This window comes from Onychostoma macrolepis, chromosome 07 (assembly GCF_012432095.1).
Source record: "Onychostoma macrolepis isolate SWU-2019 chromosome 07, ASM1243209v1, whole genome shotgun sequence".
Lineage (NCBI taxonomy): Eukaryota > Metazoa > Chordata > Actinopteri > Cypriniformes > Cyprinidae > Onychostoma > Onychostoma macrolepis.
The window spans coordinates 4,364,425-4,391,169 of record NC_081161.1 but is presented as its reverse complement, the minus strand read 5'-3'; the positions used below and the strand labels follow the sequence as shown (position 1 = coordinate 4,391,169).

The 26,745-nt window shown below is 33.6% G+C and overlaps 1 protein-coding gene across 1 annotated transcript; it reads right to left on the bottom strand.

Annotated features, from left to right (window-relative positions):
* Nucleotides 1-468: 468 nt before the first annotated feature.
* On the bottom strand, nucleotides 469-26,063 carry aco1 (aconitase 1, soluble). Its single transcript, XM_058782702.1, has 21 exons — nucleotides 25,914-26,063; nucleotides 21,665-21,798; nucleotides 20,003-20,171; nucleotides 19,781-19,918; nucleotides 17,990-18,059; nucleotides 17,731-17,914; nucleotides 15,756-15,895; nucleotides 15,491-15,662; nucleotides 13,291-13,391; nucleotides 12,296-12,412; nucleotides 10,046-10,205; nucleotides 8,753-8,888; nucleotides 7,410-7,494; nucleotides 7,165-7,321; nucleotides 6,944-7,068; nucleotides 6,726-6,830; nucleotides 5,500-5,642; nucleotides 5,187-5,334; nucleotides 4,367-4,489; nucleotides 2,958-3,143; nucleotides 469-1,835 (listed from the first exon to the last, which is right to left on the bottom strand). The coding sequence occupies exons 2-21, from the start codon at nucleotides 21,759-21,761 to the stop codon at nucleotides 1,719-1,721; spliced, it is 2,673 nt and encodes an 890-aa protein (XP_058638685.1). The 5' UTR covers nucleotides 21,762-21,798; nucleotides 25,914-26,063; the 3' UTR covers nucleotides 469-1,718.
* Between the last annotated feature and the right edge of the window lie 682 nt (nucleotides 26,064-26,745).

The window sequence follows — 26,745 nt, the reverse complement described above, 5'->3', positions numbered from 1 at the left end:
CATTTTACATGGCCTACAGTACATTTTTAGCAAATTTTATTTTTTGAAAATTTTCTATTCCTTTAATAGCAATTTTTGATCAATTATCCCTTACAAAAATAAACCATTGTAAATGGTAAAACTATGGTTAGTGTAGCGAGACATTGGTTAATTTGTGGTTAACATGGTTTAATTATAGTAACCATGTTTTTTTGTTTCGTTTATTTGGAGTAAAACTATGGTTAATTTTCATAAGGGTGTAAGTAATTGGAAAAAAAAAAAAGAGTAATTCCCAAACCACAACGAAAGGTCAATAGGTCTCTTAAAATATTATATATATTTTTTTAATAACAGGAAAAGTCCAGTTGTAAAATGCCATGTGATCTTGATGAATATCATGAATAATTATGAATTAATAATTCACTGCATTCATGTAAATATCATAAACATTAGCATGGCATAGAGATGTCGCACATAAAGAAACACAGATGAAATTAACTTTTATTTTTGATTCCACAAAAACTACAGATGTGAGTGTTTTCTTAAAATGAAGGTCAGTCAAGTCTAACTGCTGAAGTTATAAAATCGCTAAATAGCCTTGAAATGTTTCCTAAGACTGCTGACTTGAGGATTTCACAAAGGATATGATTAAAGTAAAAATGCATTTCAGTTCAGCTCCACATGACTCTCATTTGCACTGGAATGATGAACTAAAACCCTTCAAGTGGGTTTCCTAATTATGACTTACAAAAACCTCTATAATGACTAATGCAATTTTTAAAAAGATGGACAGATAAAGTCTTTTTCTTTGACATTAAATATTCTCAGTATGAATCTGAATCGGAGTTTAGGTTTTACCAGTTTTCTCTCCCTCCGTGATTTAACACACAGTTTACACAATTCAGTAGAGCGAATGCATCTGAAATAGAGTACAGCAATATCTCACGTTTTGCTTGAATCAGCAAACGCACACCTGATTCCAAACACCTCCTCTTTACATTTCACAGGCAAGGAGTGAAACCGACTTCAGATGTTTTTGTTTTTTTTCCAGTCACTTTGCACAGTAATGCAAATACAGACGCATAAGAAATAAAAACTGGAATGAGACGCGCACAGGCTGGCTTCAAGAGATTATACACACAATATGTGAAAATATAGGCACTTTCAAATGTGTATCATGATAGAGTTCATATTCGACAGCTGTTAAAGGGATTTATCTGATGCAATATTTGTTTAAACTACATTTTCTTCAGTATTTCAGTCTGAAGTTAATGCATAACCATTGCAAAAAATAAACAAAAAAAAATCAGCGATGGTACATCTTAAAAAAATAAAACAAAACATAAAAATCACTGTGCATAACGTTTATACTCTTATAATTAACAAAAACGCAGCACACATTTTCATGAGCGGATAACCTGTAAAGAGCTCGAGTCGAAGTTTAGCGTAATTAATAAGATGAATAACGATGATGCTGAGGTAGGATTAGAGTGGAGAAAGTTAAACTTGTTGACGATATGTAAAGCTGTTAAACTTCCCCTTCAATCCCACCGAACGTCCACCACAAAACTCATGGTCATCATCTACAGCAAACATTACAGTACATTTATAACTAAACAACAGATCGGCCGCTTCTTAAAAGAGAAACACAAACACTGAGAGGACAAAACGAGTATCCAGAGGGTGGATAATATGTGCGTTTCGAGTGGATCATCCTGAAGACGCTGTGGTTCCTCGTCTTAGTTTTCTGACATCTTGCGGATCATGTAGTTGAGGATGCCGCCGTGATGGAAGTACGTGAGCTCCACGTCTGTGTCAAACCTCATCTTAGCCTGAAAGCTTTTCCCTGTGTCCAGCTGCAGCGATCAAAGAAATACAACATTTCATTATACGGACAGCAGTGTTATTTCAGTATTATTTATATAGTATCGTAAACAACAACCGAAGCTTCCATTTCTATTGAAACTTGTACATCATGTGTTTAAATATATTTGTAAATACACAGGCAAGTTATATTAACTTTAAATGTAATATAAATAAGTATAAGAAAATATTTAAGACTCATATTTCAGTATTATTTATATATAGTATTTTATTTTGTGCTTTTGTCATTAGGGTATGTATATATATATATATATATATATACACACACAAACACATACATGTATATTTATTTATACATGTGTGTGTATATATATATATATATATATATATATATATATATATATATATATATATATATATATATTTATTATTATTTTATTTTTTTCCTCCAATTTCAGATTTAGTAATTTTAGTACTTCAGCTTATTTAATTTTTTTATTATTATTATTTCAGTTAGCTGCCAATGCAATATTTCAAAGTTTTTAATTTTAAGTTTTTAAGCTGAAGTTTTCTTCTAAAACTTAGATTTTATTTCAGATTTATTTAAATTATTAAAACTATTTTTATATATTTTTTAAATTTTATTTTAAAAATAATTATTTAAGAAATTGGTTCTTTATCAGGCCTGGGTCTCAGGGAATAGTAAAACAAACAAAAATATTACAATAAAATACAATACCACATTCAATGATTGCTAAGATGATAACATCTGCTGTTATATATTCTATATTAATTTTTTTTTTTTTCAATATGTGCGTATGTCCATAATTCACTGTTGGTTTTGTTTCTTGTTGCACCGTGGGACGAGGAACTAAGAAAAAAACATTTACTACATGTATGTAATACGTATGTGATAGATAAAGATCCTTTAACCTTGTTGCTGCAAAATGATAAAGTTAATAATAGTGCATTTTGGTGGCCTGATGCAATATGAATATGATCTGTAATATGAATGCATATTAGGTTTTTGATTTTAAGGTAATTTTCGTTTTCTGTTGTACACTGGTATTGACTGGCCACTTGATGTAAAATGTTGCTGATTTAAAATGCAGCTGATTTAAGGCTCAGTTGGTGGTAGAAATCATGTGCTCTACCTTGATGTCGACAGTCATTCTGGGCGTGAGCTGTGGAGGAATGATCACAGAGAATCGCTCGCAGCCGCTGAGCCCCAGGCTTTCAGCGCTGTCACCCGGCAGATACTCCAGAGGGATGACGCCCATCCCAACCAGATTACTGCGATGAATGCGCTCGTAACTCTCCGCCAGCACAGCTTTGACGCCCTGAGGGAAAAAACCAACATCAGCAGCCTCTTCTATTATATATCCAGAAACCGCAGCTGTTTGCCAACCACAAAAGTGTAAAGTGCACTTTAGTAAAAGAGTCCTTCTTACGATAATAATATTTTTTTTAAAGAATATACCCAAGTGTGAACTTAATGTAATGTTTTCAGACACTCAAATGCATGTTAATTGCAATTAAATGAACATGTTTTATAGTTTAAAATTGTATTACATGCAATTAGCTGAATTTTACAGTCCTTGCACACTGAGTCCAAACTTTTTGTATGCATTTTTTCAAGGTTTTTTCATATTCGTCATCCTTTCCAATCAAAATGCTTGCTACGGATGCAAAAACGCAGAAAATCGAACCTGGTCCGAATTTTTTTATGACGGACGAACGTTTCGGAGGCAGTGTGTAAACGTGATTGACACAACGTGAGGTCGTATTTATTTTTCAACATGCAAAAATTTCTGAGAAAAATGCAATGTGCAATGAAGCGCTTTTTAACACACTTAAGTAGGACTTAAGTACATCTTTATATGAAATTTCATAATTACTTCTATTGTCTATAAAATATGGTTGAATTCCTGCTGAATGTACTGACAAGCATTTTTGGTAAACTAAATTATACTTTAAAGTCATTTCTATTGAAGCTTGTATGTCATGTATTTAAATATATTCGTAATTATACATTTGCAAGTTATATTAACTTTAAATGTAACATAAAATAACACACTACTGTTAAAATTATAATCAAGTACTTTACATGTGCTTTAGTGTGTTAGTCAACACATCAAAATAAGTACACTTATTCAAAGCACAACAAAAGATTATTAAAACATGATTTTACTTTAAACTTTTAATTTGTGTACTTAAGCGTGTTACGAAAGTATCTCTCTTTAAATCACTTAAGTTGCCTTTTATTTCATTAAAGTTATATTATCTACTATACGGCAGTACAGTACCTTAAAAATATACTATTAAGATCTGAAGTACACTACGTGCACATTTAACACACTTAAGCGCACTTCTTTTTCACAAGGGACATCACTGGAAGATGCATGTAGCTTACAGACAGAAATTGATCATCTTGTCCAAGACATCAACAATATATTTCTCTACCTGAATGTGGATATTTTCAACCTGAGCAACTAATTTATGCATAAATGTTTCAGTATGTGATTTTGTATGAAACACTAGATGACGTGTAGTGAAGTCTCACCAGCAGGAAGGGCCCTTTAGCCGCCCAATCTCTAGAGCTTCCTGATCCATACTCCTTGCCAGCCAGAATCAAGAGAGGATGACCAGCCTGCTGGTATTTCTCTGCAGCATCAAACACATCCATCTGCCAAAAAAACAGAAACACACACACACACACACACACACACACGCATACATATGTGTGATCCTGGAGCACAATACCAGTCATAAGTAGCACAGGTATATTTTAGCCAACAATATATTGTATGGGTCAAAAGTATTTTTCTTTTATGCCAAAAATCATTAGGATATTAAGTAAAGATCATGTTCCATGAAGATATTTTGTAAATTTCCTACCGTAAATATATCAAAACTTAATTTTTGATTAATAATATGCATTGCTAAGAACTTCATTTGGACAACTTTAAAGGTGATTTTCTCAATATTATGAATTTTTTGCACCAAATATTGTCCAATCCTAACAAACCATACATCAATGGAAAGCTTATGCATTCAGCTTTCAGATGATGTATAAATCTCAATAAAAAAACTTTACCCTTATGACTGGTTTTGTGGTCCAGGGTCACAAATATTGTTTGAATTTGTAAAATTGACAGAATTTAATTTTAATTTTATTTACTCAGCTTTCAGAAGATGTATAAATTTATATGTAGATGTAATAAATCTAAAAAAATTTACCCTTATGACTGGTTTTGTGGTCCAGGGTCACATATGACAAAAACATAAATTCAATCTAGTATTAACTATTAGTATAAATATAATTTTATAAATACATTTACATATATTATTTTACATATTGTTATAATATTAGAGTTTCATACCGTCTCTCCAGTAGGAAGGTAGATGGTACGTGGTGCTTGCTTGTTTATAAACTTGTTAAGAAGGCGGATGTTGGCAAATGTGCCTCGAGCCATGACTGCATCGTTCCCTCGACGAGAACCATACGAGTTAAACTCTCTCGGGGTGAGTCTAGGAGTAGAAACAATATTGCATTACCCACTGTGAGTCATATCTCATTTTTAAGATGATCTAGAACTTTTTTGCATTCAGCTATTTATATCACACCAGATCTCACAGAGATAGGTGTGTAACAGCTTGAATTGTTGAATACGCTGAAGAGAATGAACGTCTCACCCGCGGTTGGTCAGGTATCGTGCAGCAGGACTGTTACGAGCAATGTTTCCAGCGGGCGAGATGTGGTCTGTGGTCACTGAATCTCCCAAATTGAGCAGCACATACGCATCTGTTATGGACTCTGGTGTCTGCAGCTCCCGGGTCTAAATATATAACAACAGCAAAGAAACTATGTTTACAGTTCTTGCCAAACCTTGTGAAAAAGAAGTGTACTTAACTGTATTGAATGTGCACTTGTAGTGTACTTCAAATCTTAAAAGCTTATTTTTAAAACACTGTACTTACATATGAAGAGTTTATTTGCAAAAACAGATTTTTTTTTTTTCAAAATTGTTTTTTTTTTTATTATGTTATGTTTTTATTGTGTTGGTTAGCTGTATTTTTTTTTTTTAGCTATTTTTATTTAAATCAAAATAACCTAACTGAAGTTTGACAGATTAATTGGAATGCACAATGAAAAAACATGATTTTTAAAAAATTGTTAAAAACGTAGTTTTTGCAAATGAACTCTTCATATAATGTTAATGAAATAAAAGGTCACTTAAGTGACTTAAAGAGAGACATTTTCATTACTGTTTCTTAACACACTTAAGAACACTTTTAAAATGTAATAATGTCAAATTAAAGTTTTACTTTAAAGTACATTTTAAATCATTATGTTTCAATAGTCAATATGTTTCAACATGTTCAAATAGTCTTTTGTCGAGCTTTAAAGAATTGCACTTATTTTGACATACTAAAGTACATGCAAAGTACTTGATAATTTAAAAGTTAATATTTCAAATGTACTAAATTGCAATTTCATCATTAAAAATTTGTAGTAACATTTAAATACATGGCATACAAGTTTCAATAGAAATGACAGTAAAGTATATTTTAGTTTATCATAAATGTTTGTCAGTACATTCAGCAGCACTTTAACCAATTTCAAAGACAACGGAAGTAATAATGAAATTACATATAAAAGATATACTTAAGTCCTACTTAAGTGGATCAAAAAGCACTCTAAATTTGAGCTATTTTTGCATTTACTAATACACTTCCATTTAATATGTAATTAAGTGACTGAAAACATTACATTAATTTCACACTTAAATATATACTATTATTTAAAAAAAACGAGTACTTTTTTTAACATATACTAAAATACAGGTAAAATACTGAACTCTCAGACCAAAAAAATAAAATAAAATAAAATAAAAAAATAAATAAATGGTATACAATACCAGTCCATCAAAGAAAGGAGGGGGTTTTATGTAAGTAGAATTGGGATCCCAGGTATACAGCTTGTCAGAAGGAGCTTTCAGGGAGTTCCAGCTTTCATTCACTGTCTAAACATGAAAATAGACACACACTATGCTTTAATTTACCATACACTTTTAAAACAAAGAACTAATGGTTCTGATTTTGATTCATGTCAAAGGAGTTTATAAGTCAACAGTACCTCAACTTTCTCATAGACCTCCTTAAACATGGCAGGAATGACAAACTGTCTCTCCACCGCCTGGATTTCCTCCCGCGTGGGCCAGATGTCCCTCAGGAAAACCTCTTTTCCCTGGGAGTTCACAGCTGGATGGAGACAGACCAAGAAACATTGGTGCTCTTCATCCTCTTGAGGGAGAACCAACCATTGGTGAGATTAAACTCCTGGTAAATATTACTCACCCAAAGGCTCTTTTTCAAAATCTACTCTCACCGTGCCTGCTATAGCATAGGCAATGACCAGAGGAGGAGAGGCCAGGTAATTGGCTCTGGTGTTGGGATGGACGCGACCCTCAAAGTTTCTGTTTCCAGACAGGACACCCGCAGCAATCAAATCACCCTGAGACAGAAAGAAATCATTAAAACTGCTCTAAATTTGAAAACATTATCCAAAAACGTTATAAAATGAAGAGTAAAAGCTTGTTTACCTGAGTAATCGCCTCTACAACCGGCTCTGGAAGGGGTCCACTGTTTCCAATGCAGGTCATGCAGCCGTAACCAACAACCTCAAAACTACAAATAATATTATATAATTTTATTGTTAAAACTATTAAAAATCTTTCATTTTGGCTTTGCTACTTGAAATAAAGCTGCAATAAAATACAAACATACAATGAAAAACTACAAAGAAAAAAACCTAAACGAAAATCTGAAATGTTGCCTTGGCAACTAACTGTTCTGAAGTATTTTAGTTAAGTACTAAAATGATTAAAACTACTTTATTAAACTGCATTAAAACTAAATAGCTAAATAGAAATATACATTAAAAAAACAACAAAAATGACAAAAGCAAAAATATTAAACTTAAGATACAAAATTTAACTGAAATAAAATAAGTTCAAGTTGAAGAACTGAAATTACTAGTTAAACCTAAAACTGAACTGAAAATTAATAAAATAAAATTTAGCGCTTTTATTAAAACCTAGCACTGCGTCTTGCGTTTTTAGTTGCAAAGATGCGTTCTGTGTGAACGGCCCCTCAGGAGCCCCGCACATGACATGCAAGAAAAAATAAATAAATCGTGGGCACGATTTAATCATTACCTCCTATCAGAATGTCTCTATAACTCATTCCCAACTGTTTATGAGAACGTACGCGGACAGGAAATACAACTAATTATTATTTTGTGCCCACGATTTATTTATTTTTACTTGCATGTCATGTGCGAGGCTCCATAGCTATGTTTCCATCCAAAGATGCGAATTTATCTTACGCACAAAACTGGAATATCGCATAAAACATTTGCGAATAAAGCACCATTTCCGTCCAACTTGTCAAAGAGAACAAAATCGTCACTTCCTGATAAACTGGCCCTAAATATCTCTAAGAAAACTAGGAGAAGCCACTGAATATAATCATTTTCATATATAATAAATTATTTGCGCAGCCGTAACGCAATAAATGCAGTCATTGCTTTCGGAGGCGGATACTGCAGTTTGGGAACGCAGTCGTGAAAGACAATTATACAGAAATACTTTGATTTCAGAACGACCATAACAACATATAGATGCTGTGAACGAGATCAGTCCCCTGCTAGGCAAGTTATTTCGTCTCATAACGTAAAGTCACATGACTTTTTCAATGCACATGGAGGAATTTATACGGCAAATGTGTTTATGCGCATTTTTTCTTATTGGATAAAAAGTTAATCCTACTCAATTTTTTTAATTTACATGCATCTTGGTGTTTCCATCCAGCGTTTTTCATGCAATATTTATTGCAATATTTATGCAATATAACAGACAGACTTTGGCAGTGATGAGTTCCTCACCCTAACTGTGAGAGGAAGTCCATGACGCCGCTCTCTTTAAGGTAGTATGTGACCACTCCACTGCCTGGAGACAGACTGGTCTTTATGTATGGCTTGACACTGAGACCAGCCTTTACAGCCTTCTGAGCCAAGAGACCTGACAGAAATAAAGAAATAGCATTACATTACTGTAGAAAAAAAAAACATATACAGCTGTAAAGTGACAAAAATACATTTGGAGGTTGTTAACATATTTATAATGAGCCTCTAAACCAGTGGATCTCAACTGGTGGGTCACGACCCAAAAATGGATAACACCTTAGCTTTTGCTCCTCCACAGTATTTTGGCACAAATGTATCTGTGAGCTGCCAAATTAGACCGAAGCAAACAGATGGGTTGCACAACATGCCCTCATCCTCAAAAACCATGCAAGGTAAAAGAAAACAATCTAGACTACATTAAATACGCCTTTACTTGAGGCAAGATTTTTTTTTTTTTTTTTTTTTAATCATCATGCTTTGGTAAAATCAAAATCATGACATAATTATTAAAATCATTACAAAACAAAAGTTTAAATTTTATGATTTACTAAGTCATAATTGAAAGAAAAAAAACATGACAAAAAGTTATAATTATGTAATATGTCATAATTTTGACTATGCAATAATGACTAACAATTTTGACATTTTGTCAATTTATTACATAAAATGTAGCAATCTCATAATTTTTACTTTTCATGTCACAAATTCAACTTTTTATGTCATAATTGTGACTTTTTGTGTATGTCAGTGTTCAACTTTTATTTGTTAAAATTGACTGTTTGTATTATATTATTACATTATGTTTATATTTTTAACAACAAGTCAAAATTCACTTGAAGCAATAATAAACATGGCTTTTGTTGACCACAATGTGTTTTACATTGTTGCATGAAACCACTGAAATTCAAGAGACATTTAAAAACTAAAACCAAGATTTTCTATTCTCCTATTCAGCTTCTGCCAAAATAATAATGTTGCATGTTGCACAGTTCATGGAAATGATACTAAATTAAAATGTTTAATTTAAATATAAAAAATTCATTTAATTTTTAAAGTAATTACTCGAAATAGATACTGAAATATACCGGTCAAATAAAAATAAAAATTAAATAATTAGGAAGAATTTAAAAGTCACAACTTCCATGCTGTTTTTGGAGCCCCATTTCCACACACTTCTGAAATATGGAAAAGAGCCTCTGATAACCATCTTTTTGTGAAAAGAAACGTGCTTCAAGTGACATGTAGGTGTAGATGGGATCCCTGTGGACAGACCTGCTCCCAGCATGACCGAGGGGTTACTGGTGTTGGTACAGCTGGTAATGGCTGCGATGACCACGGATCCGTGAGACAGTGAATACTCTGCTCCGTTAAACTGGAACGGCACTTGAACATCATGACGCTCAGGAGCCACCTGGAATCCTTTAAAGCCTTGCTGTAGACAACACACACACACAGACAGACAGTAATGAATGCTAAAGCACTGCTTTAAATAACGTATGAAATCAAAATCTGACTATTGTGGATTTTATGACATTACTGTTATGTCCATAGTTCATCTAGTATATACTAGCTTTGAGGCCATCTTCAGTCTAGTGTGCTCCTAAGAGTTAACAAAATGAAATGTATACACACTTAACGCTTTTCAAAGGGAAATATGTGGCTTCCAAACATTCCTGTACTGACATAAGGCAAATCATGATTATGATACATAACTAATATTTTTTTTAAAGTTATGTCAATTGTTTTGTCATAATGTCAAGCTTTATGTCAATTTTGACGTTTTGTAATAATTTTGACCATCATGAGACTGTCATAACTTTCCATTTTTCAAATTTGCCTTTTTGTGTCTTGACTTTATTTCATAATTTTGTTATAATGACCGTCACAATTTCGACTTATGTCATAATTGTGACTTCGTCATAATTTCATCATCTTTTTATGTCAGTTTTTAATTTATGTCAGATTTTATGTAAATAATTATTGCATAAAAATGTTGACTGTCATAAGGACTTTTAATTTATAATTTAATTTAATATAAATTAATAATAATTTAAATTTCTCATAATGACTAGATAGTAAAGTTTTTAAGTTGGCTTGAAAAAGCCTAGCCAGAAAGTTTGTAAAAGTTTTAAAAGCTTGAAGTTTGAAGGTTTTCAGTTTGAAGTAGTTTGAAATACGTAGAATAGTTTTAAAGATTAAAGTTTGAATGTTTTATAGTACAATACAGTCTATCAGAAGAACAAACAGATCGCTGGGGTACCTGGGGTGACTTCTAGGGTGGTTGCTAGGGTGTTTCTAGGTTACCTGGGGTAGTTGCTAGGGTGTTGCTATGTGGTTGCTAGGGTACCCGGGTGGTTGCTAAGGTGTTGCTATGCGGTTGCTAGGGTAACCAGGGTGGTTGCTAGGGTGTTTCTAGGGTACCCTGGGTGGTTGCTAGGGTACTATAGCAACCACATAGCAACCACCCAGAGTACCCTATAAACACCCTAGCAACCACCCCAGTTACCCTAGCAACACCTTAGCAAGCACCCCGAGTGCCATAGCAACCACCTAGCAACACCCTAACAACCACCCCGAGTGCCATAGCAACCACATAGCAACACCATAGCAACCACCTCAATTACCCTAGCAACCGCATAGCAACCGCATAGCAACACCGTAGCAACCACAGAGTACCATAGCAACCACCTAGCAGCAACCCGGGAACCCTAGCAACCACATAGCAACACCCTAGCAACTACCCCAGGTAACCTAGAAACACCCTAGCAACCACCCTAGAAGCCACCCCAGGTACCCTAGTGTCTGCTCTTCTGATAGACTGTATTGCCTTTAAAACATTCAAACTTTAATCTTTAAAACTGTTTTACATATTTCAAACTACTTCAAACTGAAAACCTTCAAACTTCAAGCTTTTGAAAGTTTTACAAAAACTTTCTGGCTAGGCTTTTTTAAGCCAACTTAAAGTTTGTCTTCAAACTTTTCTATCTATTGCATAATTTTGTTACTTTTCATCATAATTGTGACTGTGTTCGACTTATGCAAACAATTATGACTTTTTGTCACAACTTTGATTTATGTCACTTTATGTATGTCTTTATGTCATGTCATTTGAATGACTATTTATTGAATAATTTTGACCGTCATAGACTTTTCTTTTAACTTTTTATTTAATAATTTCTACTTCATATCTCAGAATTTCAACTTGTATCTCACAATTATGATTTATGTCATAAATATATGTTTTAGCAAAGTATGATTTTCTATTTGGCAACAAGACCTCTGCTCATCCTGTGATTTCATGGGGTTGCTTATCTTCTAGTTTAGTGATCACACTGTTCATTTTTACTCTTCAAAATGCTAACATTAATTGTGTCATACACATTATTATAACTTCACTATACTTTATATTCAGCTTTGGCGATGGAGCTGAACTACATGCCTTTTGAATACTGCATTATCTCTAGATTTAAAGGGAATGTGTGTCCTGTGGTGTGTTTTCCCTGGTGTTTCTGGGACATGTACCTTGGCCCCTAAACACGTTTTAAAGTCCTGCTTCATCTCTGATACAGCCACTTTGTCCTGTGGCCGCTTGGGACCGCTGCAGCAGGGGACGACCGTACTGAGGTCCAACTCAACAACCTGAGAGAGAGAACGAGAGACAGATTAGCTCTAGCAGCGACTAGTGAAGCTATACAGCGGTGGCCAAAAATATTACAACACTGGTATTTTCACGAGCTAAAAAAATGGTTTTAAGTCCGTTATTTCTATCTTTTGCTGTAGTGTTTCAGTAGGAAATATCAGTTTACATTTCCAAACATTCATTTTGCTATTAACTGTAATAATCCAGTGAGATTTTTGTCTGACAGCAGCCAGTGCTTCACACAGAGATCTGATCTGATCATCATCAGTCTGTCTGGAGTGACATGAAGAAACAGAACAAACTGAGACAGACTAAAACCAGAAGAACCGTGTCTCCAAAATGCTTCAAGAAACCTTCCTGCAAACCTCCTGAGAAACTCTTCTCAAGCGCACCGAGGGCAAGAGCTGCTTTAAACGCAAAGGATGCTCACACCAAATGTTGATTTCATTTGGTTAAGAAAATCTATTTATGACATTTTTGACTGCATCCTCATTTTATAGCATTTTTACACAAGTGCCTAAAACTTTTAAACAGTACTGTAGCCTTTAAACAGTTTCTTCAAGCTCCTCGGAGACGTTCTTCTGGATTTAGTTTGTTCTGTTTCTTCATGTCACTCCAGACAGACTGATGATGATCAGATCAGATCTCTGTGTGGAGCACAAAAATCTCACTGGATTATTACAATTAATGGCAAAATTAATGTTTGGAAATGTACACTGATATTTCCTACTGACACGCTACAGCAAAAGATAGAAATAACTGACTTAAAACCATTTTTGTAGCTGCTGAAAATACTAGAGTGTTATAATAATTTTGTCCACCGCTGTATATCTGTGAACAGCAGATGTGTGGGAATGTGTGGGTTGAGATTTGGTACCTGGGTGAACTGTGGATCTTGAGCGGTGTTGCTGTAGTCTCTGAACATATCCACCGCTTTCAGATACTTTTCTATGTAACTCAGCTTCTCAGGGTCCCTCCCTTAAAAACACATGAATAAAACATGCCAACTCTGTTGTAGAAAGAAAAGCAATTCCACCTTCCTGACCACAGCAGAATGTAGTTCCTCTAATGAAACAGAAGTGTGCTTAATTGTATTGAATGTGCATCTGCAGTGTACTTAAATTTAAAGTATTTTTAAAAAACAATACTTGCCAGATAATATATTAATAATGAAATAAAGACACTTGCACGACTGTTTCTGAACACACTTAAGTACACTTAAAATGTGCACTTTGAAATGTCATATTAAGTTTTACCCTAAAATACATTTTAAATAATTGCTTTAATAATCTTTAGTCATGCTTTAAAGTACACTTATTTTGATGTGTTGACTAACATACCAAAGAACATGTAAAGTACTTATAACTGTAGAATTTGATTTGATGTTACATTTAAAATTAATATATTCATTTCAACTTCATCATTACAAATGTGTAATTACAAATATATTACATGCATGTTTCTATAGAAATTACATTAAAGTATATTTTAGTTTACCATGAATGCTTGTCAGTACATTCAGCAGTACTCTAACTATACTTCAAAGACAACTTAGTGTTGTCAAGTGATTAATCGCATTCAAAATAAAAGTTTTTGTTTACATAATATGTGTGTATATTTATTATGTATAGATAAACAAACACATGCATGTACATATTTAAGAAAAATGTTATGTTTTGTATTAAATATATTTATTTATACTACAGGGCTGTTGAATGCTTGAATCTGATTGGCTGCCGAACGTTCTGAGGTGTGCAATTATTTTCAGGGAAACGCACAGCGAACATAGTTCCAGGCAGCTCTTGACCGCATTACATGACCATATCACTTCGCCAAATGATTTCTGTTATTTCAAAGGTCTTACAACAGCAAAATAACCAAAACCCACGACGACACTGGCCAAATAAATAAATATAGTAAACAATATGATAAAAACGACAGATCATGTCCATGTTTTTGCCACAAAATTACGCTTTATTATGTACGGAAAGCACATACTCTATCTCTCCCGCTCTCTCTCTCTCTCTCACAGACCGCACACACATAACAGTTACAGTTTGCACTCACACTAACATACATCGCGCTATGTTGTTAGCGCTACTCTGATGATTTTATCAGTAAACAACTTAAAAACTACATGATTTCTCACAAGCGAAGTAACAACAACGGCGCTGTTCGTGAACAAAAGGAACTAAGTTTCACTATAACTAGAGACATTGCTGCCGAACACTATTGAGAGACGCACAGAGGTAACTCTCTCTCTTTCTCTCATAACTTAGTTATTAACTGTATTAACTGCATTAGTCTGTTATTAACGGCTCAAGCCTCCGTTACTAGGTTTAAAATGACGTTTTGGAATTATCAATTGGATGAAATAATCTTACTCACAATAGCGATTTAAGTAGAAATACTGGACGAATGCCTTGAAGTATATCATCTGATCGATGTCTTGAGGTGTGGCAACCGCAGTATAAGCGGAATAATTGACTTCGGTCCGTTGAATTATTAGAAATATAATGCACTCTGCTTCGCGTCGTGACCGCATCACCACCTCGGGTGTGCATTATTTTTCTAATAATCCAACGCCCGTCGTCAATTATTCCTTACATATATAATATAAAATATAATAATATAAATATATAAATGTATATATATGTAAATATTTTCAAAATATATACTGTATGTGTGTGTATTTATATATACACATATAATAAATATAGAAAGTACACATACATATATTATGTAAACAAAATTTTTATTTTGGATGCGATTAATTGTTTGACAGCACTAGTAATTATGAAATTAAAATAAATACGTACACAAGTGGATAAAAAAAAAAAGCACTAAAGTTCAACAAACCGCATTTAATATAAACTTAAACTATAATACATATTAATTTAATTGCAATTAACATGCAAACAAATGTGTGAAACGTTACATTCAGTTTGCGTTTACGTATATTCTTTTAAGGTATATTATTTCAATAATAAGTATTCTTTTTACAAGTACGCTGAGGTGTACTCCTTTTTAACAAGGGTTAGAAGCTTTTTAAAATGATCAGGGACAGGTTTACCTACCCGTCTGTTTCAGGTACTGAATGCTGATCTGGTCTACAGGGAAGAAGGCAGCGGTGGCTCCATACTCAGGGCACATGTTGGCGATGGTGGCGCGGTCAGCGATAGACAGCTGAGCAACACCAGGACCGAAAAACTCCACAAATTTTCCAACCACGCCAACTTGCCGCAAATGCTGAGCAGAGAAAGCATACAGTAAAACAAAGCAACATTTCTTAAAAGCAAACCAAAGTCACCATAAAATTCAGATATGGCACGACTTGCATACCTTGGTGACAGTAAGCACTATGTCAGTGGAGGTGATATATTTGTCGGGCGTCCCCTGTAGTTTGTAGCCGATGACCTCTGGCAGCACCATGCTGATCGGCTGACCCAACATGACCGCCTCCGCCTCGATACCTCCAACACCTGCTCCGAAACATCTGTGCTTAAATCTCAGCTCCACATTTGCCGTTTATCTCTGAATTTCTAATGTCTTTCTCTTTATTTACAAGCCCAACACAGATACACAATTTAACATCCATATATATATATACAAAAATAAGGTAACACCTTATTTTAAGGTGTCCTTGTACTTACTATTACAATAACAATTAATTATGTATAATTACATGCAACTAACCCTAAACCTACGTTTTCACGAGTCTGTTACACAGCTGCTTATGTAACCAAAAGATTGTTACAAATGTGTTGCAGACTTTATACAACGTAATTATAAATGTAAGTACACAGACATAAGCTACTTAATATAAAATGTATCAAGACTGTACTTAAGTGTACTTCATGTGTATCTATACTGTACACTTTATCCAGCTGCACCTTAGTTTGATTTAACCCACCAGTACACAGCTTAAATACATGTAATACCTTTCTAATTACATTACAATTACAGGATATTACACAAACATAAGCTACTTAAAATAAAGTGTATCAAGATTGTACTTAAGTGCACAAGTAGCTGTGTAACAGACTATATGTAACAGTAGCTGCCTATTACATCTACATATTTACAAACTGTAATTACAGGCTGTTCCATAACTTAGTTACATGGTAAGTACATTTTATTTCACACAAGTACAACGTCTGCTACTAAGTACTTAATTAGGTAATTACTCTGTATTATGTCACCTTAAAATAAAGTGTTACCCCCTAATTCTAACGCTAACCATATAGTAAGTATATGTAGTTAATTAATATTACTCAGTACTTAAATGTATAATTACACTGTAACAAGGACACCTTAAAATAAAGTGTAACCAAAAATAATATTGATATTATGACATACAAAGTCATTAATTTATGAAACAAGTCAACATTCTGGCATAAGTTGAAATTGCCATAATTACAACTTATGTATTATGATTGTACGCAAAATGTCAATATTATGAGATACAATATCAAAGTTATGACAGAAGCCAAAATTAAATATGACATTATGGCATCATGACGTAATAAAAAATGTCAAAATTATGAGCTACTAAATCAAAATTACAAGATTAAAATTTGAAATAATCATAAGTGACATTATGACCTATCCATGAAATGTCAAAATTATGAGATACTTAGTCCTACCTATGGCATAAGTAGAAATGATGAGATAAGTCATAATTATGAAACGAAAGCTGAAATGTGACATGTGATGACTTATACATAACATATCGAAATTATGAGATACTAAGTCATAATTATGAGATAAAAAGTCAAGATTGTCATAAGAATGACATGCATTATGAATAAAATATCAAAATTCATAATTTTATCTCATAAAACCTGAAAATGTCATAGTTATGACTTATGAATAATGACTTATACATAACATGTCAAAATTATGAGATACTAGATTAAAAAAAAAGTCTAAATTGTCGTGAGTATGACATGCATTATGACATAAAATGTCAAGATTATGAGATACTCAGTCATTATTATGAGATTAAAAAGTTGTAATTGTCATAATTACACCTGAACTATTATGGCTTATACATAAAATGGCAAAATTATGAGATACTAAGTCAACTATGAGATGAAAAGTCAATATTATGATATAATTATGACTTATGTCATCTATTATAACTTGGTATCTCATAATCGACATTTTATGTAGCCTATGTCATAATACCTAATGTCATAATTATTACATAATCTCAATTCATTATGACTTAAAGCCCATTCAAGCCAAAAACAAATGTAAAGGTAACTAAAAATATTATTTAAAGTAATGAAACTTCTCGATGAGCTTCACTCACCCCAGCCCAGCACTCCCAGCCCATCAATCATGGTAGTGTGGGAGTCCGTTCCCACCAGACTGTCTGGATAGTAGTAACCCTCCCGCTCAAACACGACCCTGGCCAGGTACTCCAGATTGACTTGATGGACTATTCCTGATCCCGGAGGAATGATCCGCATGTTCCGGAATGCTTTAGAACCCCACTGTGGACCGATACAATTAGTTCTCAAGCAATCTTCATCGTCATATCAAATATGTCAAATACAGGGGAAAATTACCTTCAAAAACTCAAATCGCTCTCTGTTCCTTTCAAATTCAAGGTCTTGGTTTTTCTGAAGGCTGTCAGACCTTTAAGAACGGAAAAGGTAATTAACTTTTGTACTGAACAGTTAAAATCATTATACACTTGTCACCAGAGAGCAAATTTTAAGACAAGCACTCCAAGTGACATTTTAGTTTTAGTTTCCATTTTTAGTTGTGACAGTAACATTTTGGAAGTTCGTAAGAAATTGAAACAAAAAAAATAAAACATTTAAACAGCTACATTTATGAAAATAGTAGTAGTATATTTTATTTAATGCTATGTCAGCATCTTAGGCTATTTTCATGGCCCAAACAATTAAAAAAATACAAGTATAACAAATACAATAAAAACCAGCAAACAAACAATTTATATTGCACAAGATTTTTTACATTTACACTAATGAAAAAGAAGTGTGCTTAACTGAACTGAATGTGCACTTGTAGTATAAAACCTATGCCTGCAGATAATATAATATTAATGATGTCAAATTAAAAAGTTTAACTTTAAAGTACATTTTAAATCATTATGTTATATAATATATATAATAATCTTAAGTCGTGCTTTAAAGAAGTACACTTATTTGGATGTGTTGACTAACATACTAAAGCACATGTAAAGAACTTAGCGTTATTCAATATTACATTTAAAGTTAATATATTTTAAATGTACAAAATATTGCAACTTTAAATACATGACATACAAGCTTCAATAGAAATGACATTAAAGTATATTTAGTTTACCATAATGCATGTCAGTACCCAGGTGAAAGACAAGTACACTTCCAAAATGTACTTAAAGTGCTCTATTTTCACGCACTAATTTTGTACTTAATATACTAAAAATGATCCTTCAGTACTTCTTAAGATAAACTAAAGATCATCTAAGTGTACTCAACTGTGCTATTTTGAGACACCATGAATATGAACTAAAATGCACTTTTAACATACTATCTTTGTATTTAAAAAATGTATTTAGCTACCACTTGTATGAAAGATGGGTTCAAGTGTACTACAAGTGCTAACTAAATACATTTTTTAAATACAAAGATAGTATGTTAACTGTGCATTTTAGTTCATATTCATGGTGTCTCAAAATAGCACAGTTGAGTACACTTAGATGATCTTAAGTTGACCTTAAGAAGTACTAAAGAATCATTTTTAGTATATTAAGTACAAAATTAGTGCGTGAAAATAGAGCACTTTAAATACATTATGGAAGTGCACTTGTTTTTCACCTGGGTAAATTCAGCAGCACACTTTAACCATACAGCATTTCAAAGACAAACGAAATAATTATGAAATTATATAAAAATGTTCTTCAGTGCTACTTAAGTGAGTCAAAAAGCACTTAATATTCATCTAACTGCATTTAATATAACTATAATATATTTTCATTTAATTGCGATTAAGTGCAATAATAAGTGCATTTTAGTATCTGAAACTAAACTCATTACAGTCAGATTGCACATATTCTTTTAAATTACCCAAAAAGTGAAATAGTCTTTTTAAAGTATGCTAAAGTGTACTATGTGATTAAGCACTTAAGCATACACACTCTGTGTGCTCTTGATTTAGACTAATGAGATTAAATAAATTCTTAATTGTAGAAGTTAAATACTCGTGGGGGGGGGCCTGTAATACAACTTGAACCTTTTTAAAATATTTCAGCATGAGAACTCAGCACATGAAAACAGAGTCTGTTCTAAACGACAGAAAAACAGCATTGTGAAACTATTTTAAATCACTGTCAACTGGCAAAGACCTACTTCCTGTTGAAGTCAACCTGAATGGAATGATCTATGACAAGGTCAGCCGGACAGACTGGATTAATCTTCTCCGGGTCGCCCTGTAATTTTTTCACTGCATCACGCATGGCTGCAAAGTCGACCACTGCAGGAACACCCCTGTTTACAGAGAACGAACAAAGAGACAAATATGTAACAGACAGATAAAAAGATGCAAGGTATGGAGATCCAGTCAAAACCTACGTGAAGTCTTGCAAGATGACGCGGGCCGGTCTGAAAGGCACCTCCACGGTCTGACTCTGCGTCACCTTCCAGTTGAGGATCTTCTCCACATCCTCCTTCTTCACCAGGAACTCATCACAGTTCCTCACCGCAGACTCCAGCAGCACACGGATGGAGAAGGGAAGCTGGTCTTCAAAGAAAAGTACAGAGAGGAAGTCATTTCTAGGGCTGGGCAATAAATCGATAACAGTAATTATCCTGCAATAAATTTCCTTGATAAACGATATGAAGAGTTTGATAAATGTTCGATATAATGGCATTTACCATAGATTCACTCACTGTAGTAGCATTAACTGCACCATGGTATTGTGTCAGAAATGTGGGTATGTGTGTCGAATTTTATTATGTGTGACCCTGGACCACAAAACCAGTCTTAAGTAGCTGGGGTATATTTGTAGCAATAGCCAAAAATATGGGTCAAAATTATCAATTTATCTTTTATGCCAAAAATCATCAGGATATTAAGTAAAGATCATGTTCCATGAAGATATTTTGTAAATTTCCTAACATAAATATCAAAACTTAATTTTTGATTAGTAATATGCATTGCTAAGAACTTCATTTGGACAACTTTAAAGGTGATTTTCTCAATATTTAGATTTTTTTGCACCCTCAGATTCCAGATTTTCAAATAGTTGTATCTCAGCCAAATATCGTCTGATCCTAACAAACCACACTTTGATAGAAAGCTTATTTATTCAGCTTTCAGATTATGCATGAATCTCAATTTCTCAAAAAAATTTACCCTTATGACTGGTTTTGTGGTTCCAGGGTCAACTAAATGTATATTATTAATGTAGACATGTATTAAATGTATTGAAGGAAGAGTAAGTTGTGATTAAGCTATAGCGTTTGTGCGTTTATACTAAATGTATTTAGACTACTGTTTTTCATACAAATACCTAGAAGCCATATTACATTTTTACCATGGTATTGAGGTGCTATATTTGTGGTTTTAACTGTGATTATCATGATCTAAACGTATGCTACTATGGAAGACCAATGGTTAAAAAAATCAATAAAAAAATCACCTCAAACAGTCAGAATAATTGAATTTCACCATATAAAAATGAAGTTGCCACAATTTTTACAGATATTACTGATTTTGATAATGAACAAAAATCTAAATCTGCATCCTAACTCAAGTTACTATCAAATGTGTATTTATAAGAGACAAAAAAAGTTGTATTATTAATATTTTCAGGCAACACAAACCTGTTTCTTGATTTGAAGCAATATTACTTGTTAGAACATGCAGAACTATACTTTTTTCTATTAAGATATTTATTCTGTTAAGGAAAAATGACTGGAACAGTGTAAAGAATTCAAAAACAAAGTATTTGTCATGTTCTGACCATAAGGAACAGTTGAAAACCACAATTAACCGCATGGTTTTTACTAGTTTCACACTAGAGAAAAAAATCTGCCTTTAAACCTGAAAGAAATAAAAATATGACATTTATCGTGATAATTATCGATATCAACTGATGTGAAAAAAATGATCGTGATAATTTTTTGGCCATATCGCCCAGCCTTAGTCATTTCCCATACAATATCCCTGCCAGAAGCACAGTTGCTTTTAATCAACAATTCAACAAGCATGATTACAAAACACAGTCTTACCATATCTGGGGTCTTTGAGCTTTTTAAGGTTGAAGAACTTGTGGTCAGGCTTCTGGGGGTCCAGAGGCTCAATGGTGTGTGCATAAGGGTTCGTCATAACTAAAAACACGCTTCCTCAATGCACACTCTCGAACCTTTAGTTGAGAGGAAGAGGGAAAATCTTAAGTAACTTGCTGAATTCAATAATAAAACACTTTTTTGCACATTGTATTAAATGTGAACTTGTAGAGTACTTTAAATCTTAAATGTACATTCATGAAATAAAAGACCACTTAAGTGTAGGCCTACTTAAAGAAAGACACACTTAAGTACACTTTTAAAAAGTACACTTTGTTAGAATGTCAAATTAAAAGTACATTTCAAATCATTATGTTTTAATAATCTTTTATCATGCTTTAAAGAAGTACACTTATTTTGATGTGTTGACTAACATAATTTTAACTCTAGTGTTTCATTCAATATTACATTTAAAATTTAGGCAAACATTTTAAATTTACTAAATTACAACTACATCATTACAAGTGTGTAATTAAAATATTTAAATGTATAAATAGTTTGAACTTTAAATTGAGTGTCTTAACTACTATGTACTTGAGCCAAAAAAAATTAATTGTTAGGTAAAATGTCCCTATTGTGTTCATGTTGAATTGCAAAACACTTCTGCTGCTATTGAGGTGGGATACGGTTCAGGTTTGGTGCTATGGTCAGGTTTAAGTGTGGGTTAAAGTACAGGGGTTGGATAAGTACAGATGTAGCTAACTACAGAAATTAAATACAGGAAGGTATTTTTAAATATATTTTAAATGTACTAAATTGCAACTTCAGCCTAACAAATGTGTAATTACAAATATATTTAAATGCATGACATACAAGTTTCAATAGAAATGGCATTAAAGTATATTTTAGTTCACTATTAAATAAAAAGCAAATTATAACTACACCTTTGATCCTGTGCTGAACAGCAAGAAAATATTCCCCAAAAATCCAGTAAATCTCAGAAATATCAGAATCTCTTATCCTAGCTTTCGCAAATGAGAGCCCTGGCTCTTTCTCCACCTCTATTCAACACCAAAGGCCTGGGGACTTCCCACAATTAAGAGGCTGGTACGTGATGGGCGAGACGACACCATCCGAAGCCGCTGCCAGCAGCAGAGATCAAGGAGGCAAAACTGTATCACTGGTTTATACAGAAGCTGCATGTTGACAAATCTACAGTTTACATCACAGCCTTGATATCTGCTGGATCTTACAGAGGAACGCCAGATCGGTTTTATGCAATGAGATAAACATGATCCTCTTCAAAACTGTCACAGATAACGAACTGTACGGTATTTGCCTTGGATTCAACACAACAGTCAAAAGAAACTCATGTGACCCTGGAGCACAAAAGCAGTCTTAAGTAGCACAGGTATATTTGTAGCAATAGCCAACAATACATTGTATGGGTCAAAATTATCAATTTTTCTTTTATGCCAAAAATCATTAGGATATTAAGCAAAGATCATGTTCCATGAAGATATTTTGTAAATTTCCTACCGTAAATATATCAAAACTTCATTTTTTATTAGCAATTTGCATTGCTAAGAACTTCATTTGGACAACTTTAAAGGTGATTTTCTCAATATTTTGATTTTTTTTGCACCCTCAGATTCCAGATTTTCAAATAGTTGTATCTCTGTCAAATACTGTCAGATCCTAACAAACCATACATCAATGGAAAGCTATTTATTCAGCTTTAAGAGATGATGTATAAATCTCAATTTAAAAAAAATGTACACATATAACTGGTTTTGTGGTCCAGGGTCGCATACGAGTCTGGAGATTTGGACATTTTTTGGACTGGCTGTGGTGCATCAGGTGAGGTCAGGCCATGATGTTAAACAGCCGTCACTGGAGTCAGAAGTAAAGCCAAATCTCTTTCTTCACACCAGTTTCCTAACATTTCAATCAATCCATTCATATCCAAGTCATGTCTGCTCAGAGGTCATGATACACTGGCAGCTCTGTCAGGTCTATAATAGCCGTAATAACGGTGTGTCTAAATAAAATGACTGTACCCCTTAAGGGAAAGTTTAAATATTTGATGTGCTCTATATACAGTATGTATATAAATGTGAATAAAAGTGATCATGTCTCTTCAGAAGACCACTTGATTCATATGGATTATGTTTAGAATGTCTTCACGAACCATCAAAATTTTAGTTAAATGGAATTACAGAAATCGCTCAGGTTTTATTAAGATTTTCATTTGTGCTTTGAAGAGAAAAGTCTCATGGCTTTGGGTTAGTAATTGACGACAGCTTTCATTATTGGGTGAACCTTGCAATATCATAAATAATGTTATCTTGCATAACTGATATTTCAGACAAGTAAAAACAATTTAGCTCTGATTTTAGCTTACATTTTAACTATTAAAAGTTCAAAATTGGGGGAAAACAAGATAACAGATTTACTCAAAAACGGCAAAAGAAGAATTTATCACATGTTGTAACAGATAACAGATGAGCGGACCGATACAAACAGCTAAATGTGCCAGCGTTATACAAATTATGAGTGTTGTCAACAGAAAGCTGCAGTTTACAACCCAAGGACTTCAAAGATCGCTCAAACCTAGAGGTAAAATGAGGGCCCCTGGGGGCCCAGCGTGCTTCATCCCAGCAGGACTCCTCATGTTAACAAGTTTAACTCCGTTCTCCTGGGATATGAGCAAGCAATGAGGCCAAGCTGTGCAGCAGGCAAACTGGGTTTTTTACCAGAATTGTGTAACACGTCAAACAGAAGGCAAGAAGACACGATTAAGAAGTGCCTGAGCAGGAAGAACAACTAAACCCTGCGGCCCAACCGACCCGAGGGGGAACGCAGGTTCACAACAAACCACTGAGGGACCGATACACGCCATTATCATGATTTAAACCAAGGTTTTCAATCTTTTAGGTGCGAAAGACCCATAAATATGATTGTTATTGTGAAGGGGACCCCACTCCTAAAATTTGAAAGGGATCTTATAGTTTCTTGCATAAAGATGGGAAAAATTTATATTGTAAATATGCCTAAAATATTATTTGGAAACCATTTAGTTATTTTTTTTTTTACTCATTATAGTGCTGTACTGATATATTTATTTATTTACTTGTATATTCATTAGCCAACAATAGATTGTATGGGTCAAGATTATCGCCAAAAATCATTAGGATACAGTAAATATATCAAAACTTCATTTTTGATTAGCAATATGCATGGTTAAGGACTAAATTTAAACAACTTTAAAAGTGATTTTCAAATAGTTGTATCTCGGCCAAATATGGTCCTATCCTAACAAACCATACATCAATGGAAAGCTTATTTATTCAGCTTTCAGATTATGTATAAATCTCAATTTCCAAAAAATTACCCTTATGACTGGTTTTGTGGTCCAGGGTCACATAACTCATGTCATATTATATATATATAATATTTTTTTCTCTAAACATTTCTAAACAGTTAAACTTGGCCAGGGTCACTTCATAAGAAATGTAATTCCTCCACAGCGGTTTATTTATGTTTCTGTGATTTAGAAATACACCTTAAAAACAAAACATATCTGACAGCAAAATCACCAGGAACCAGCTTCGAGTTCCTCGCTGTCTGATATCTCAGTGCCAAGCATAACAGACTGAATGAAAGTTAACCTGAGGCAATATCTGTACATTTCCAGCCAGTCTTGTGACCCAATGCCATTTTCCACAGACAGTGAGAGTTCAGTGTGATGCTGTGTATTAGACTCTGGACTATGAAATGAGGCTCAGTGTCTCTCAGTCTCCCAGTAACTTGTTTAGAGAATGATTTACTGAAGCCAGAACACGATTTCAGGTCTTTGGCTGACATAAAAGCAATGTACAAAAGTCCATTTGCACTAACTTCACATCAGTAACTACCACTATTAGCATGTGCAACATCAATTATTTCATTGTCAGTGAGCAGATAGCTGGTTAGCTAATGATAGCTCACGCAGATAAGAGCCAAAACTGCTGATATTTCCACTCGATCCAACAACAAACACACAAATAAGCTGTCATAAGACTCATGCTAATAATTAGCATCCTTTTAATATGCAACAGCGAGGAGCTTCACGATATTAGCCTGATTGACAGACAACATACAAAAACTACGAAGTCCGTAAACACTGATATGAGACGAGATGTAGATATCGCATGCAGTTATGTTCATGAAGCACTATTTGAGTGTATAACAGCTTGTTAAATCCTCTTACCTCGCAATGTTAGAGTAGATTTGAGCGCCGCTGTCACTATGTTTGGCCTCTTTAACTCTGAGAGACAGCGGCGGTGGTGTTTTACCGTAACTCCTCTAAATGAGCGGCATTACACACTAAAGTCCCTTTTTAATACCTGCTGATTTACAAAATACATGTGGCGAGCTGTTTTTAACATTTAATTCATTCAAAACGAGCTTGTATCTATTTTTACGTCGCTAGTATTAGGCCTACGTATTTTAATTAGGCCTATTAGCAAGTAACCCAGTGACACGTGACTTAGTAATAATAATTCATAAATATTTTCTGGGTCATTCTACAGAAACGTCCACTTTTGGTATGGCAATATGTCTTAAAATGTATTTATTTTTCTAACATTTAAACTTAGACCACATTATTAGATTACCTTTTGACTTTATGAATACATATAAATGACAGCTTATTTTTTATTTATTTTTTACTTTTTTGTGCAATTATTTCAAGACCACGTGTACTATTTTTTTGTCACTGGCTTTTAGCAATATTAAAAGTTTTTATGAAATATTATTTCTCGATTTATTTTCAGCACATGTAGTCAGAGTTACAGAAAAATAATGAAAATGCACCAAATAAGGAGATTGTGTTTTATTTATATAATGTGACAGAACAAAAAACAGTACAGTAACACAGTAACACAATTAATCACCAGAGACATACATTAGACCTGATATACTGATCGTCACTGGTGTTATCCATAAGGAAGGTGACACCAGTGACAGTAACACCAGCGACAATTCACATGAAAAATGCATTTTACAAAATGTCTGCTGCAAGGTATCAAGCCACATGTTGT